At 41.3% G+C, this 14209-nt stretch overlaps 1 protein-coding gene across 3 annotated transcripts in view; it reads left to right on the top strand.

Annotated features, from left to right (window-relative positions):
• Positions 1-14209, top strand: part of KIAA1109 (KIAA1109 ortholog) — a 147618-nt gene that overhangs the window by 76934 nt on the left and 56475 nt on the right. For all 3 annotated transcript variants that reach the window (XM_036241410.1, XM_036241409.1, XM_036241411.1), the window contains exons 43-50: positions 2-221; positions 634-792; positions 2001-2176; positions 4951-5126; positions 9445-10151; positions 10232-10477; positions 10928-11021; positions 12920-12970. In XM_036241410.1, the coding sequence (XP_036097303.1) occupies positions 2-221; positions 634-792; positions 2001-2176; positions 4951-5126; positions 9445-10151; positions 10232-10477; positions 10928-11021; positions 12920-12970 (1829 nt within the window). The remainder of the gene's footprint in view (position 1; positions 222-633; positions 793-2000; positions 2177-4950; positions 5127-9444; positions 10152-10231; positions 10478-10927; positions 11022-12919; positions 12971-14209) is intronic.

Raw genomic sequence — 14209 nt, 5'->3', positions numbered from 1 at the left:
GGGCATCCACCCGTATCACTCTCTGAGCTACACCAGTGGAGACACCGCCACGGATTCTCCGGTGCACGTGGGCCGTGGCGGGCTGCCGGTGAAGGAGAGTCCGCGGAAGGAGAGCCTGCTCAGCTACCTGACCGGGAGCTTCCCGAGCTTGCACAACCTCCTGGAGGGGACCCCGCAGAGGAGCGGCGCGGCCGTGAAGAGCAGCTCCCTGACGCGGACAGGTGGGCCTCCGCGCTGGACGCCGGTTTCCTTCGGCGGGAGAACTGAAACAGCAGGCTCACATTTATTTAGATGTGTACTTTCGAGGCATGACCAGTCTTTCATATTGCACCTCGTCTCTGGGAAAGTGTTTTGGGAAACTCCTGTTTGTAACCTGTTAGTGTCTTCTTGCCCTTAGTTTGTGTTTTTGCATTGTAGCATTTGACATTACCATCAGCCGAGGTGTGGTGTGGGTTGCTAGTGAATTTTTCTGTGGTATAATAAATATTTATTAATGCCTTGATCTCCAAGTACCAGTGTCATACAGTGAATTTGAAAACATCTGCAAAGACAGATATTTTAACATGACTTTTCAATAAAAATGACATAATTCTTTAGTACATAACACTATAGTCAGTAAAACTGTGTTTCCAGGAAATACGATGGCCACGGATATATTATCCGAACACCCCTTGCTGTCCGAGCCGTCGTCCGTGAGTTTCTACAACTGGATGTCCAATGCGGTGGGGAACCGAGGGAGCGTGGCACAGGACTCTCCCGTCACAAAGTCAGCGCACAACAGTCTTCCCACAGGTATGGACTTATCATCTGATTTTGCATAGCCGTCTAAGGGGCACCTATAAACTTACTGCAAAGTCCTATTTTTTTTAGAATGATTAAAAAATCTCAAACGTTTAAGTACTGTTTAGTTGAAATTGACTCATTTATGAAACACTTTTCGTAATTCTGCAGTGAGGGGCTATAAGCAGTTGTTCCTCGTTCCTGTGGAAGGTCAGGTGTGTCAGAGATGAGATCGTCTATGATGTAATGAGTTGAAAACTTCCGTTTAACCTGGCTGGTTTAATTTCAAAACACCAAAAGGAGGAAAATAATGCGGTGTGAAATTACAACATCATATACCTACAATGCAGAAAGTATTTTCAGTTTATCTGGATTTCTTGGGACATAATAACTCGCATTCTTATACTCTTTATGGTTACTTAAATATTTAATTGAATCTAAGGGAGTGCTAAGAGGAATAAAGTACAGTTCTTGCCCCTGAGGAGGGAAACATGAGGGCAGTTTATTAATTTTAAAGGGATGTGTATGAGCAGCGAGAAGACCGGCCAGGAACTCCCGAAGGATTGGTGGCCGTCTCCTGAAATATACACGGAGTCACCCCTCCTTTTCTTTTCCCCAGATTGACTGGACATATGTGTTTTGTTTTGGCCAAAACATATTTAAAAAAAACAATATGTGAGGTAGCCTTTGCTTCTTGTTATGAAAGGCAGCAAAAATTAATCTGTGTAACAGCTACTGGGATCACTAGTAAATTCCATTCAGACAGAAAATACAAACTCATGAAACGGGGTTGGCACGTGACCACTCAGCCTTTTTCTTGCTGGTGTGTGGACCGATCTGACTGGACCTGACCTTCGTGCTCAGCGTGGCCTCGGCTGCAGGAGGTGGAAGGGTGTGCCTGCTGCCGTCCCCACTTCTCCTCCGTGTCCCGCTGGGGACGGCAGAGGCTCTTGTGGACATGAACGTCCTCATTCTGGGCTGACTGGCTCTCACGCACACTTCTTATGTGAGGATGACAGATATTTTCTGAAATTTTAGTTTAATTTCACTTTTTATTAATCACGTCTGTAAAATGGCCTAAAGGTGCTAGCTGTTTTTACTCTGATTTAGACAGTCTGTAGCACTGCTCCACACAGGCTTAGTAGGTGTCCATGCCGCACCCGTCATGTCCTTTACCTTCCGGTAATTCAGATTGCCTTCTTGACCGTCTCTCCTGTTAGGTGTTGCGCCCAATCTACCCACAATACCCTCAGCCTCCGATTTCAACACCGTCTTGTCTAGTGACCAGAACACTCTGGACGGGACGCCTTCTCAGCACAGCACAAGTCAGGACGACGTGGCAGGTGTCGGAGAAGCCAGCCAAGGCTTTCCTGCAGTCCAGCTGGCTGACGCACAGGTGAGCCAGCCCCCCAGTCACTGGAGCCTCAGGCAGCACTGAGCAGCTGGCGCCACCTGCAGTGTGCACCCGAGAACTTCCTGAGCACCTTTTTCTGTGCTTGTCTGCCTGAGGCCTTCAGGCAGAACAGGAGGAGCCTCCAAAAAGGACGTGGGTGAATTAGCTTCTCTAGATAGTCATGAAACAGAAGAGTGGCATGGCTGTTTACCTCACGTGGTAACGTTCTTGTTATTTGGGGATGCAGACTGGCTAGATAGCATGACTAGAAAGATAAGTTTAATCACATCCTGTAGTGTTCAGTGTGACGAGAAGACTTGAGGGAGCAGTGGGAAGCAGTGAAGATTTTAGAGCCGAGCTCTGGCCAGTTTGGCTCAGTGGTTGAGCATCGGCCTGCGGGCCAGAGAGTCCCGGGTTCGGTTCCTGCTAGGGGCACGTACCAGAAAAGAAAAAAAAAAAGATTTTAAAGCCGAGGAACAACAGGACTGGACCTGGACGTGGGCAGCAGTGCGCTAGACGGGCCGAAGTAGGGGAACTAGAAGTGAGCGCTTTACACGGTGGTTATGCAGCTGGCTCAGGGCGTGGCTTGATGAGGCAAAGGAGAAATACAATCAAGGTCTTATTGAATGGGTTGAATATGGAGAGTCCAAGGCTAAATCTCTGAAATCTCTTTAGTTCAGGTGGCCAGAGGCGAGGAAGAGGGGGTCACGGGCGTTAAGAGGGGGTACTCGCTAGGATGAAAGGATGTGAGCACATTCACATACTTGGGCGGAGTTCAGACGGTTCCACTCCAAAGCAGAGGCAAGAAGGGCAAACTGACAGAGCCAGGTTCAGAGAAGGTGAGAACTGTGGGGATCGAGAGGTGTTTATAGAGATGCTGTGGACATAAACGATACTTTCTCCTCTGAGAATTTTTGGGACAATAAGGACAGCTCACATCTATGTGGGTGAGTGTGCAAACTGGCAGCCTCCATTTTCTTGTACAGGTGGAGGTAATTTATGTTCAAAATGTATCAGGCACTTAAGTTTTCTGAGGGTTACTTCTCCGTTACACTGGAGTTGTTTTGGGGGACTCCTTCACTTTTTCTTATAAGGGAGAGTGGGAAAAAATGTAGTATTTTTTGTTTTGTCCTTTGTAATATGTTCATTGTGTTTATTAGCATTCAATACACAGTTTCAAAGTAACTCTACTATTTTACACATAAAACTCTAAAATCTCCCCGAAACGTGAATATTAACTAATACAGTGAGAAACTGAGCTGATTAGGTACGCCCTGGAGAGGATGTGAAAGAGAGCTCGCCACAGACCGGGAGCGTGACTGTGCTGCGGGCCCAGTGGGGCTGAGGCTGTCGGGGCCCAGCGGTGCAGCTGGGCCATTTCCCGTCGCCGTCCTTAGCAGCTTAGCTGTGGAGCAGGGGAGGGTTCTCCAGAGTGGACGCCACAGACCGGGAGCGTGACCGTGCTGAGGGCCCAGTGGGGCTGAGGCTGTCGGGGCCCAGCGGTGCAGCTGGGCCATTTCCCGTCGCTGTCCTTAGCAGCTTAGCTGTGGAGCAGGGGAGGGTTCTCCAGAGTGGACGCAGCAAGCAGTGTGGGGTGACATGGAAAGTGCAGTGTAGGAAGTTGCTGAAGCACAGTGGAAGCCGGGGTTCTGGGGGAAGGGGAGCCCTGTAACTCTGGAGTGTTGGCTGAGTTACCTGCAGGGCCAGAGAAGCCATTCAGGATGATAACTTGGCATACGAAAGAATACATGAAAGTAAGTCAGGAGCCAGTTTCCCTGGTAGATATGGAGTATTAACTAGGGGTATACATGGAAGGTGGTTCGAACCTGGGAAAGGGAAGGGTTTTCCATTAGGATGAAAGAGTAAACCAAGAAAGTATACCAAGTGACAAGGGAGAGAACATTTCTCCCTGAGGTTACAGTCTAGAATGCTTGAATTCTCTCATTCTAGGCCTGTCTTCCCAACCACAAACAAAACCTAGAGACAGTTGGAAATGTGGGCTTGGGTCTTATTATGTAAATGGCACTTGTCCATTTTGATAGGATTTCTTAAGCTTCAGCAAATGATCACTAAGGGAGAATGTATAGTGAATGAGTTAGGAGGGACCTGGGAAAGCATCAGATGATGCCTAGATTCGGCCTGTCAAAGAAGGAAAAGGCACGTGAGTGGTCATTGATTATAGTGGTTTATGGAACACATGTCGTTGCTTCTGTTGGGTTAACTCGTAGTGACTTCAAATTCAGTTACCTAGAGACTTAACCAGAGTAATGGTATTTCCATAAGTGTGTATGATACTTAAAATGTAAAGGAAGTTGTCAGAAAATAAATGTCACATGACTGTTATGACCAAGTAATACCATTGAAAAATAGGTCAGATATTCATAATTTATCAAATGTTTTTATATTAACACGGGAAGTTGATAAACTATTTTGTGAACCTAATATACCAGATTTTTATGGAAATGCAGATATTCATGCCTTTTTCAAAAGCAAGAAGTAGATTGTTTTAAACTAATCCATGATTTTATTTTCCTTATATTTTCAGACACTCAGGCAGGATCGAGTAATCTTTGTTCTTGTGATTAATTTGAAGACATGCACAGAATAAGTGCTCAAAATACGGTTAAGCTCTTAGTTATTTTTAATACAGTTATATTTATTGCAGAAGACTTCTTTTGTGTTCCACACTGCACAATCTGAACTGGGGTAGGATAAGAAAAAAGCCGCATAAATGACGAGAATAAGCTGTGCAAGTATGAATGTGCTCTGTCTTTCAGGTTGTTTTCAAGCCTCTTCTGAGTCACACAGGGATCCAGCCCCAGGATGCGATGCCGCAGTGCTACCGCGTGTACTTTGGAGAGCACCTGTCCTTTTCGGGGACCTTGGACTGCCTCAGGGCGGATATCGTGGACTCGGACACGGCCAAGGAGAGGAAGAGCAAAAGGGCAAGAAGGTGTCTGCATTGTGGTTGTTTGCATATAGAATTTCGTGCAAGGGTTATAATTCCTGTTTGTGGTTACTTTGCTTTCCTCTCATGCTAATGAGAAATTAATTTTAATATCTTAACGAGAAGATAATTTCCATTTAACAAAAACAGGTTACAAGGCCTATTTTTATTTATTTCTAATGGTTTATTTATTTATTTTTAGAGAGAGAGAGAAACAGAGAAATATCAATGTGAGAGAGAAACATCGATTGGTTGCCTTTCCCAAGAGCCCCGACCAGGAATCAAACCTGCAACTTAGGTATGTGCCCTGGCAGGGAATCAAACCTGTGACCTTCCGGTGCATGGGATGCTCCAACCAACTGGCCGCTCTGGCCAGGGCACAAGGCCTATTTTCAGGTCTCTTTTTGTACCATGTTAGCACATCCTTGAGCATCAGCTACATAACACATGATGATATAGACACTTAGAACTTATTTACTGTTGCACTATGATTTTTATGATTATAATAAAATTAATGGATTGTAATATTATATATTTTGCTTAGAATTTATTTCCAACCTTTCTGAGTTGACTTGTGGCTGGTGACATTCTCTGTTAGGAACAGAGGAGAGGTCATATACAGTCTGGCCATCAGAAACAAAGACCCAGGAAGACCAAATGCAGCATGAGAGAGCGAGGAACCATCTTCTACCGTTGATTGTCGTGGGTGGTTCTTCAGTTTCTTCACTGTTTGCGAAGGAGATAACACGCCTACTAATAATATTTCACTGTTCTGCTGTGAACTTGAACTTTACTTTGGCTGGATCTTGCTACAGTGTATAGGAATAATAGAATATACACATGGGTGGCATTTCTGTCAGTAGGTTTTTGGCAGCATGCTTGGTTTCATCCAGTTTGTGCTTTTGCAAGGTGGTAGATTAAAAGTAAAATGCACATGTACCCAACATATAGTTAAGTGAAATATATTTTTCATTTGAAATACTCCATTTAAAAATTTAAATAATATAATATTGGTTTTTAAAATTCTCATGACAGTTTTTTTTTTTTTTTTTTTATCCTCACCCGAGGACATTTTTCCATTTTTTGTACAGACAGAGTGGGAGGGAGAGAGAGGAAGAGAGAGAGAAGGAAACATCGATGTGAAGGGACACATCGAGTGGCTGCCACCCACACGACCAACCAGGGCCGGGGACAAACTGCAACCGAGGTACGTGCCCTTAGCGGGAACCGAACCCGGGTCTCTCCGTACCGCAGGCGGACGCTCTAACCGCTGAGCCAAACTGGCCAGGGCATCTCATGACAGTTTTATATAGAAAATTAGAGTGTCCTTTTAGTTTGTTTTAGGTCTAAATATCTGAGGATTTTCTCATAACACGGGGACATGGAAATTGCATTGTCTTTTCTATTAAATATAAGACAGTTCTTGCTTTTCACAATTGTGTGATACCACAACAATGAACATGTAAGCTAAAACACGGAAAAGTGACCTTAATGATTATTAGGATTAGTGGGAAAAATTACTTTTGTTTTTTGACCTTGAAAAATGTCAAAAAATAATATCTCTCTTACTGTTTATTATAAATATATAGGAAAATGAAAAATACAGTAAAACTAACATTTAGACATTGTAATTTAAAACATTTAAACATTAAATTTCTTTCTAAAACACTTCTCAAAGGGTAGTTTGAATAGTTCTTGCTTCCTTGTCATGTAGCTTAAAGAATGAGAACCTTACCTTTTCTGTGCCTTGGCAAAATGTCATACTCTGCTAAGTATTCATCAGTTTCCAACATTTTATCCTTTGCATTTTAATGTTATGAAGTATCGTCACAAGTCCTTTTATTATGTTGTTTTTCAGCATCATTTCCTCTTGGATGTCTTCATCCTTTTTGTTACAGCCAATTTCCACATTATGCCAATAAGTCCGCCTTCCCTGTGTTCCTTTGGCTCCATATCTAGTTTCTAGAACAGCGGAAGTGGCAACATCTCCAGGGTCAGCTGTTCTTTGTATAGTTCCATTTATGTTTAATTGAATTTCACTACCAGCATTATCATTTTTTGTTTTGTTGCTGCATTTTTATCCTTGCTGTCCAATTCCCTGTTTTGATTATCTTTTTTTTTTTTAAATGTCACAAGGAGTCAACACACTACATGCTTCACTCTCTGGGTGTGAATTCATAACAAACATGCATCGACCAATCACAGACAGACTTTGACAAAGTGATGTGATGGGTCATTGATCATGGCCCATCCATTATTTATGTAGTGACTCGTGCACTGAAGAGCTAGCAGCAAGTTTATGCTTTATGAAGTTATACACAGTAAATATTAGTTAAAAATTTGAACCATGTTGTTGGGGAGCTGGTATTATTTAACTAAACTGTGATAACTGAAATCCCTTCACTTTGGGATCATCAAATCCAAACACCAAATGTCAGTGCCTACTTACACCCCCTGATTAGGGGTGAAGCTCTGAGTTAAGCTTGTATTTCTATATTGCAATAGTTGACTTTAATATAAATATAAATATAAACAAATATAAATGTGTGTATATACACACATATAGTGTATGCATTGTCATATATAATTAAGTTATGCATAATTATGTTTTATATATGTATATATGTGTATGTGTACATACATGATTATATGTGATTAAATAGGCCTCCTCATGAGCCTACTATATGGCATGGAACGCTGCCACAGACTAGACCTTCATCTGGCCACACTTCCCTTATGTTCCCAGAGAGGTTCTTTGAGTGACTTTGAACTTACTGCCTTTGGTCTGTCTACCCAAACTTAACATTCCTCTTAAGTCTTCTACCATCGCATCAACTCTGAGTGCTCTACATTTCTATTAGCTCTTATCTCTTAGATCTCCTGTAATTTCACCGTAAAGTCTAATTTACTTGGAGACCTTTGTCACAGTTTGCTTTTCCTGATCAATACTTTCAGTCTTGTTTGGGCTTTTTTTTTTTTTTTTTGTAGCACATTGTTCATTCTGCTAATTATTGTGTATCGCTACTGGGACCTAGTTTCTTGTATAAGCACATGTAACTCTCTGAGACTGTAAAGCAAGACAGTTACTAAATCATTTAGTTCTGGCACCTAGTAAGTCTTCATAAACATCAATTTCCTTCTGTCTCTGGTGTCTCTGACCAAGGTAGTTGAACACATTAGCAACTAAATATTTTTAGATTTTAATTTAACCTGACTGTGCAGTGCCCATGCCAGCTCCCTACCTGCCCGGCTACCTTTGCCTTAAGTGACTGCTTCATTGTGGACCCAGGTTGTCCTGCGACATATGTCTCTCTCAGACCTTCTCGCCTCCCTCGCCTGGCCAGTCCTCGTTCTCATCACTGCGGGTTATGTGAATCTCTTTCAGTCTTTTCTCCTGTCTGTTCTGATCCTCAGAGTTCAGTTTTCCCTCCTCTGACCACAGCGTAGCCTTGATTGTTGGCTGACTGTGAGCTTGTGTGTGTTTATGAATCATTCTACTAAATGGATTTTTCTTATTAAATAAGAAATACTAGCATTCATTAAGGAATTATTCTCTAATTATACATTATTTAAGTTCAGTTGAGGCCATCAAAGCAGCTTCTGTTTTCTTTCCAGTAGAAAAAGATTCTTTGTTAAACTTGACCTATACGGCTATGCATTCATAGTGTACATGGAAAAAAAGGGAAAAATGCCATTTTACAATTTCATTGCTTGAGATTTCTTGTTATTGGTAGTTGGTTTATGGAAATCTGAGACATTTTTGGCTCTTTTATATTAAAATTGACTAATATTCATTCATGAAAATTTTTAGATAAGCAGAAGAATTTCTCAAAATAATTTTTATAAAGGTTTAGTTTTTAGTGTGCAGTCTCATTTTTGTTTAATTACTTTCTTTACCACTTTCAACTTTACAAAGTATGCCAACAGGGTTTCATTTCAAATAGCAAATTGAAATTATATAAAATGTGACATTTTATATTTAAACTATAGGTTTAATATAAGGGGAGAGAATAGAATCCTAATTGACCTATAATTAACTTTAAATTCTAGTACCAGAATGGTGTTCCATCAATGGCAAGAAAAACTATTGTATCACTCCACTGAAATCATTAACATAAGGCTGATTTTGACTAGTCAACTTACACAAGGCTGGCTTGGTGAAAAAAGTAAATTCCACTTGATTTCATCCTTTTAAAGTGTTTACATGACTTACAATGTATATTACCTTGGAGATTATTTGCTTATAAATTAGTAAAGATTGTACAGTTCTAGAAAAGAAAAAAAAAGCCTTGTCATTTTCTTCCCTTTATTTTCACATTTTTAGGCAAGGCCACGTGAATCTCCCTCCACTTGAGTTCAAACCGGCACTAATGTTGGAAACCTTCAGCATCAGCGCTGTCATGATGGAGAAGTCCGTGTGCACCCCACAGAACTCCACCAGTGCTCTTTCTTTCCACGATCTCAACAAGCGTTACTACAACACCTTCCACTGCAACTTCACCATTTCCTGCCAGTCCATAAGCCAGCACGTGGACATGGCTTTGGTTCGTCTCATTCATCAGTTCAGTACAATGGTGGACGACATCAAAGCCACTCAGACTGACATTAAACTGAGCAGATACACAGCTGGATCCGCTTCCCCAACACCTACCTTCAAAACCAGAAAGCATCGGGACTTCCGCTCCTCTGACTTCAGCCGCAGTTCCCGAGGAAGTCTTAATGGTGGCACCAGAGTCAATAATGCAAAGAACAAACGGACCAGCAGTGAGAATAACAAAAAGGACTCTCGAAACAAAAACTCACTCGGAAGATCTGAGAGGAGAACTTCCAAAGTGTCCAGGAAAGGCTCCAAAGACGTGGTGGATCACATGACGATCCCCATGGATGACTCCGACTCCATCACCGTGTCGGAGCAGAGCGAGCCCTCCGCCGAGTGCTGGCAGAACATGTACAAACTGCTGAACTTCTACTCTCTCATCTCTGACCCAACAGGAATACTGGAGAAGTCTTCAGACGCGTTTGGGCCAGCAGGTAATGGATGGTTTTGTATTTTTCAAATTGCTGTTTGGAGTCACACTTCCAAACCCATGTGTTTCTGTTTCCTCTCGAAGGCATTCGGAGCCCGACCGAGCCAACCTGCAAAGTGGTGTTTGAGAACGAGCAGGACAGCAGCAGTGTGACGAAGACGCAGAGGAAGCGCAGCTTGGTGACTTCGGAGCCCCAGCACGTCACCCTGATCGTGTTTGGGATCGGCATGGTGAACCGCACACACCTGGAGGCGGACATCGGCGGGCTCACCATGGAGTCCGAGCTGAAGAGGATCCACGGCAGCTTCACGCTGAAGGAGAAGATGAAAGGTACGGCCACGGCCCACGCGGGCTGCTGCTGCGCGCCGGTGGCTCCCAGGTCTGCTGGCAGTTCTAGAGACGACTCCCGGGGGAGCAGGGAGCCACCTTATGTCGTTCTTGTCCCTGTTCTTTCCGAGTTTAAAATGTCCAGGTGTTCTGCGCTAAGTATTACTTCTGAGACTCACAGTGTCAGCAGGCTGTTTAATGCCTTTAGGCTCCATACTGCATGATTGGCATGTTAAACGCAATATTTAGCATTATTCCAACTTTGACATCTAATATATATGTATATATGAATACCTAGAGATAAAAAACTTCAAGGAAACTTTTTAAAGTAGTTTGAAGTTTATTGTAACTTTGAAATTGTCATTGAACATATTATGAATAAAATGCAATTTTAATGTGAAGTGAGTTATCTTATTTCCAGAATTCATGTAATTATTTTTTATCATATTTCAGATGTTTTACATCAAAAGATGACTGAGACATGTGCCACTGCGCATATTGGTGGGGTTAATATTGTGCTGCTTGAAGGAATCACACCAAATATACAGTAAGTGTGTTGATTTTTATTATTTTCTTAAATTTATTAGTTATAGTTTTATAGGAAACTTAAAATTCATTGGATAAATTCCACACCTGCTGAGTTTTGACATTTATGTCCTTAATGTTTTAGATACTGGGATTCCATCATTAAGAATATCACACAATGAAATATTTTCAGAAAAGTGATTTTTTTTCCTCTTTGAAACTGGTTTCACTGCCTCCCTTGCTCCCCCCCACCCCACCCCGGAGACTATACTCCTGGGACATTATAAGATTGTATATCAAGGAAAATGATTACCAAAAAAGAGAAATGATTACAGTGCAAATTTTGGTTAAACATAAGTTGCAAAAGCTCATATAATTCAAGTAGTTAAAGAAAACAAAATTATAGTCAAAGGTTATAGACTGTCTTGGTTTTATGTTAAACAGTCATTACCCACATTTATTCTGGGTCTTAAAACTTTCTCTTGCCAGTTTTACATTTAAACGATTTAACTGTACTGCCTAGGAGACCCTTATAGTAGAATAGGTAAGCTTCTTACAATGACTGACATTTCATATCACCCTTCTTTTGACTCTTTGTCCTTTTCATTGTATTCTTGGATCTGTTCAGAATTGCCCTGGAGGTAATGATTACCTTTTACACGATATTCTGACCACTCATCTATTATCAACACATTAAACACTAACAAGGTAGCATTATATACCTTCATTCCTAACTTCCTTTCAATGGAGCAGTTTTATGTTATAATGACAAAACGTATTTAGGTAAAATTTTAAGAATTTGCTCTTAAGGCTATACCTAGGTATTGTTATCCTACTATGGTCCTAGAGAGCCTCTATCATGCCAGGTACTGACTAAATAGAGAATTTGGTTCAGCATTATAAAAATTAAGTATTAGTTGTAGACCGACGAGTTACCGGTCTACTCATGATATTTTAAATGTGCACAATGTGATAGCCGTCTGGGGAATGTTTCCCGAGATGGATGTGTAAGTCTTGCTGGGGAGTTTGGACCTGAAACCTTAGAACCAAAGATAACATATTTTATTTCAGCTGCCTGAATGGTCCAGTTCACATCTCTTAAGAAGTCTTTCAAAAGTCCATAAAATACCAGTGGTTGGGAGGGACGAGACCTTTCCTGATTCTTCATTGTGGGAGAGGGACTATTACTTCGTAACTGTAATCTCGAGAAGAACCTACTGTGGGCAGGAGCCTGAGATGATCTCACAGTCCTGTGACCTGGGTGGTTTTATCCCCACTTTACAGAACAGGGTACTGAGATTTAGAGAGATCAAAGTGTTTGCCTAAAATGCTTCACATCCTACAGTAGAAGGAAGAGAGGCCAGAATCCAGCCTCCTGGCCCCTCACTGTGCTGCTTCTGCAGAAAGTCATCACAGACCTCAGGCCCCGTGATGCCGTGTTGACTAAATTTACAGCGCGCACCATGCTCGTCTGGCCTATTCAGAAAGGAAAGCAAATCTCTTGATCTGTCCTGTGTTTTATTTACTAAGTCCTATTGGACTCTCGTCTCCATTATCTATTAGTTCTTAGAAGGGCACAAATAGTCTCGAAACTTGCATAACCTATTTACAAAACAGATTTTTAAGAGTATTGAATAGTTGATTCCCGAACTTTTATATTTGAAAAATAAAAGTTATTACTCACTGCCAGATTCTAGTGGTCTTAAGTGTTTCTGGAATTATTCCTTGGCTTTTAATTTCCAATTTTAATTAAAAGGAAATGGACCTAAAAAAAATAGTTTAAAAGATTCTTTGAAGGAAAGTTTTACGAGTGGGAGAGAAAAGCTTGCCAGGTGATAGGTCACCTTGTGACTGATCTATGCATGAATGCTCATCTGCTTCCTTTTTGTTTCCTGCTTTCTCCTGAATCTTCATCTGTAGACTGGAGGATTTTCCTACATCTCCTACAAGCACAGCCAAACAAGAGTTTCTGTATGTCATATTATTCTTTTTATGGGCTTGTGGTTAACATAGTACTGAATAGTTTTAAAGATAATGTTACCTGCATGGCTGTGAATGTATGTAGTTATTATTTTGTAGTTTTAATATAGACCTTTTTATAGATGAAAGCTTACTGATATTCTAGGAACACATGCAGGTAAGGGCTTCACTTTTTGTTTTTTTGTGAAAGATGGTAGCACTGTAGTTGTGTGTTGCTTGTGCTGTTTTTAGACATGTTACTGTTAAAATTTATATTATCACATATCCTTGTTAATGTTTGATGGGGTGGTAGAAACTAAAGTGTTTCACTTTGCAAAAGAATTTTCACTAATTGCAAAAATTATTAAAACATTAACATTGAAAATATCTACACAGCCCTGGCCGGTTTGGCTCAGCGATTAGAGCCTCAGCCTGCGGACTAATGAGTCGCGGGTTCGATTCTGGTCAAGGGCATGTACCTTGGTTGTGGTTCATCCCTGGCTCTGGTTGGGGTCGTGCGGGAGGCAGCCACTCGATGTGTCCTTTTCACGTCGATGATTCTCTCTCTCTGAACAAAAAATGGAAAAATGTCCTAAAATGAGGATGATAAAAGAAAGAAAGAAAGAAAGAAAGAAAGAAAGAAAGAAAGAAAGAAAGAAAGAAAATATCTATACATATTAGCCTTACAATTCTGTTTTTAAGATGAGGAACATTTACTGCTATAATTGACAGATTTTATGTATGGCTTTTACTATATGTGCTTCTATATTTTGAGTTCCTTGATTTGACTCATGTATATCTGATATCTTGTAGTAGTGAGCTATCCTGAGTGCTATATTTAAAACTAGTCATTACGCCCTGGCTGGTTTGGCTCAGAGGTTAGAGCTTTGGCCTGCGGTCCAGAGAGACCCGGGTTCGGTTCCTGCTAAGGGCATGTACCTCGGTTGCAGTTTGTCCCCGGCCCTGGTTAGTCGTGCGGGTGGCAGCCACTCGGTGTGTCCCTTTCACGTCGATGTTTCTCTCTCTCTTTCTCTCTCTTCCTCCCACTCTATCTGAACAAAAAATGTAAAAATGTCCTCGGGTGAGGATAAAAAAAATAATTAATAAAATGTAGTTTTACTTTAAAAAGGAAACAATTAAAAAAAAAAAAAAAAGATAAAACTCGTCATCGTATGAGTCTTATCACCATGACAGATTAATGTTACTTAACATTGGTTATTTCTTTGGACATTTTTTATAAAACTAAATATG

The sequence above is a fragment of the Molossus molossus genome, unplaced genomic scaffold, assembly GCF_014108415.1.
Source record: "Molossus molossus isolate mMolMol1 unplaced genomic scaffold, mMolMol1.p scaffold_m16_p_4, whole genome shotgun sequence".
In the NCBI taxonomy this organism is placed as follows: Eukaryota; Metazoa; Chordata; class Mammalia; order Chiroptera; family Molossidae; genus Molossus; species Molossus molossus.
The sequence above is the reverse complement of the archived record's forward strand: the minus strand, read 5'-3'. Positions and strand labels throughout refer to the sequence as shown.